Here is a 3,846-nt window from a genome sequence, read left to right on the forward strand (position 1 = left end):
ATATATAATATATATATATATATATATATTTATTTATTTATGCATGCATGCATGCATGCATTAATATATATGTGCATGCGTAATTGTATGCATAAGTGAATAAATGCATAAATATGTGCATAATTTCATGCATCATTATGTGCATAATTGTATGGATAAATGCATCAATATATGGATATGTGCATAAGTGCATGCATGCATGCTTATATATATATATTGATAATATGTACGTATTTATGTGTATGTGTATGTATGTGTCTGTTAGGTATTGGTGGAGGATATGCGTGGTTCTTCTGCATTTAGGGAAATAGGTTATGCACAATTACCATTAAGAGGTGTAGTAGGGTACCCATCGTTACAAGTAGAGTTAGGGGCCCCCCGTTGGGTATGTTTACAAGCAAAGATGGAGGGATGGGGCCCCCAATTACGTGATTGGCGTTTTGGTAGTATAGAGGGTGTAGTAATGGTAGCACATACACCGCGTTATAGACAATTAGGAGAAGTATATGATTTAGAGGGTAATAGGGCATATTTAATATTAAAAATAATAGGAATAGATCAGATAGTTACTGCAGATAATAGGAGTAGTGTAGATACATATGTAGAGGTTTCCTTTGATGGTACAGCAAGAAGAACAAGAACTATACGTAACTCCCTAAACCCTAATTGGGAAGAAGAAATCGCTGTTCCTCTTAGATTCTCTTCTCTTAAGGATATTGCATTCAATGATATACAAAAAAAAGGAAAAATATACCTAGATGTATGGGGAACAGGGGATAATTATGTTGACCATCTAGGCGAATGTGCATTATACCTACAAGAAATATTCTTTAATGAAAAAAATCAAAAAAAAACACAAGTCCAAAAAGAAAGAATTATACTGTAAACCCTAAACCCTAAACCCTAAACCCTAAATTCTAATCACTAGACCCGAAACCCTAAAACACGAAACACGGAGCATTCAACATTAAACACAAAACACTGCATGCATGCACGCCTATGTTTATGCAATGCATGCATGGAAGGGAGGATCATATAGAGTTATTATTATGTTTTTTTTTTTGTATTTATTGCAGGGAAACAAACACGAAAGCAAAGTACGAGACAAGAGTATTTAGTGGTACAAAAAGACTTTCTTTTATTCATAAAGATGATAGACCCTCCAATCTTACCTTTGAGGCATGGACATGTCCTGATCTACTTGATGCATCTGATCTAGACAAGTAAATCACGAGGGTTTAGGGTTTAGGGTCTAGGGTTTGGATGTTGGGGTTAAGGGCGTTGGATCTCTTGCGCACAGGGTTTAGATATTCGGCTCTCATAATATTAGGGTTTAGGGTTTAGCGGTTGAAGTTCCAGGGTTTGCAATTCTTTGTCTTGAGGGTTTAGGGTTTAGGGTTTAGGGTTTGCTCCGTTACTTCTTCAGGCTTCCACAGGCCGAGAGGTTCGACACCAAGAACAACATGCCAAGGGCTCTTGCAGACAAATACGACAATCTAAAGGTGCACTCCCATCTCCCTCATTGGGGTTTAGGGTTTAGGGTTTAGGGTTTAGGGTTTAGGGTTTAGGGTTTGTTTCTGAGGGTTTTTTAGCCGATGGCGTGCCTTTAGTGGTTATTTGTTTGTGTTGTATAATATTATTGTCCCTCCTATATGGGTGCATGTTTCTCTAAGGGTTTATTAAGGGTTTAGGGTTTAGGGTTTAGGGTTTGTGTTATAGGGTGTCTTTAATGGCGTAATAGAGGCAAAGAAATTATTAGATGCAGAGGCACCTGTTGGTCCTCCTCGTTTCTTTTCTTTAGAAATGTCTGACCAAAGAAGAGAATCACAATTCTTACCCACACTTGTTGCCCGTATGTCTCCTGCTGCTGCTGCTGCTGATGCTGCTGCTGTTGCTGTTGTTGCTGCTGATGGTAGCGGAGGTGTTTTAGTGGTGTCATTGCTGCTGCACGTTAATGGGTTTCTGCTAAATTGCATTTGCTGCTGCTGAATACGCTGCTGCTGCTACTGGTCTTGCTGCTGCATGCACCAACCCTGAGGTGTATATGTGTACTTTTGTTGCTTTTCTTCTGCGTATATGCAGCAATAAAGCCCCCATTAGGTGTCGACTCCCAGGCAGCAGTATTTCATTATACACGATGTGTCCCCTTTGTAATAAAGAGACAGTCCCTTACCTTCTCTCCTGATTTTACTATGCAACTTAAGGCAGGAGACGCATTAGATCATTGTCTCCTTATGGCCAGTCTCCTTCTTGGTCTACCAGCGCATGCATTTGTTTGTATCGGTAAGATATATACTTACTATGCAGCACCAGCAGCAACAACGACAGCAGCAACAGCAGTAGCAGCAACAATAGCAGAACAGTACCATTAACACCAAAAAATACCAACGTCACCAGCAACAACACTAGCAGCACCAGCACCAGCAGCAGCAGCAACAGCAGCAGCAGAAGGAGCAAGTGTATGTATGCATGTATGTATATGTACGCGTATGTATACCTAGGTACTCTTCATGATAAACATATGCATGCATGGGTAACAACATTTCATTGGGATGAAGAAAAGGAGACAGGAAATGTAAAAATGTGGGAAACAGCAAGTGGTCTTGTTTATGTACTTAAGGGAAGATTTCAAGATCTTGGTGTAGCAGAATCGTAAACCCTAAACCCTAAACCCTAAACCCTAAACCCTAAACACTAAATATTCAACACTAAATACTAAATACTAAATTATAAACACTAAACACTAAATATTTGTCTTGGTATAGGGGTGTGGATAAAGGTGGATATATAAACATATATGCATGCAGGCATTCGTGGGTAGATGCATTGGTCCGTTCCTTTCTGTCTGCTCTTGTCTCTGTCTCCTTTTTTCTCTTTCTCTGTCTACTCGTTGGGTTTTTATTGTCTATTATTTAATTAGCTCCTTCCATGGGCTTGTGACTTGCCGTGATTTAGTGTTTAGTGTTTAGGGTTTGGGGTTACGCTCATCAGCACAATCTACTAGCTGAATTTCAGGTGTACGTACACCTCAATTAACATAAACGGATGTGTGGATATCTCTGCAGAGTTATTAAGGACCCAGAAGGAGGCATCACTGATATCATCTTAAACCAGCGAGTAGGCTTGCGGTTTAGGGTTTAGGGTTTAGGGTTTAGGGTTTAGGCTTAGGAATTTAATGGTGCAGTCTTTGGCTCGTTTCTCGACTAATTTTGTCTCATTTCTTCTCATATATTTATTCATGTATTTATGTACTTATTTATATAATTATTTATGTATTTATTTATATACTTATTATATGAATTTTATTATATATTTATTTATTTATTCTTTTATTACCCTCTTTTTTGTTTAGAGAGATCGTCTCCGTCTAGTACAGCCAGAAGTTGTCACAGACGAGCCGGGGAGTACTGAAAATGGATCCTTGTGAGACCTCACTGACAGCAGCAGCAGCAGCAGTAGTAGCAGGCGCTGCTGCAGCAGCAGCAACATTAGCAGCAAACCACAGGATCAAGAGCAGCAAACCAGAGACAATAGATTGACCTACAGGAGACAAGGGAGAAAACAGCTTAGCAGCTTTAGCAGGGAGACCCAACTGTCTCATTTCTGTATACATCTCCATCTGTTTTTCTGTTTCCTCTATTCGTGCGTCTCACATGTTTTCTGTCTCCTTTCTGGTGTCTCCTTTTCCTGCAGTGTCCGTTCTCAATTTTGGACCCCTAAGGTACAGCAGGAGCCCCCCTTGGGGGGCCCCAAGCTGCCTTATCGGTCAATAGATATAATGTTTAATCACACGAATGTTTGGCTTAATATTCAAGACCCAAACCCTTCAAGAATCTGGTTTGATAT

General features: G+C 39.7%; 1 protein-coding gene across 1 annotated transcript; it reads left to right on the plus strand.

Moving 5' to 3' along the window:
- Positions 1–265: 265 nt before the first annotated feature.
- EMWEY_00057210 (C2 domain-containing protein, putative) lies at positions 266–2,656 on the plus strand (the record flags this gene model as incomplete). The annotated part of the gene is made up of 6 exons (XM_013480581.1): positions 266–882; positions 1,077–1,223; positions 1,427–1,502; positions 1,720–1,852; positions 2,083–2,283; positions 2,502–2,656. Coding segments are annotated over 6 exons (1,329 nt in total), but the record flags the coding sequence as incomplete, so codon positions are not given.
- Positions 2,657–3,846: the final 1,190 nt, after the last annotated feature.

Source organism: Eimeria maxima, genomic scaffold (assembly GCF_000499605.1).
Source record: "Eimeria maxima Weybridge genomic scaffold, Emw_scaff2092, whole genome shotgun sequence".
Classification (NCBI taxonomy): Eukaryota; Apicomplexa; class Conoidasida; order Eucoccidiorida; family Eimeriidae; genus Eimeria; species Eimeria maxima.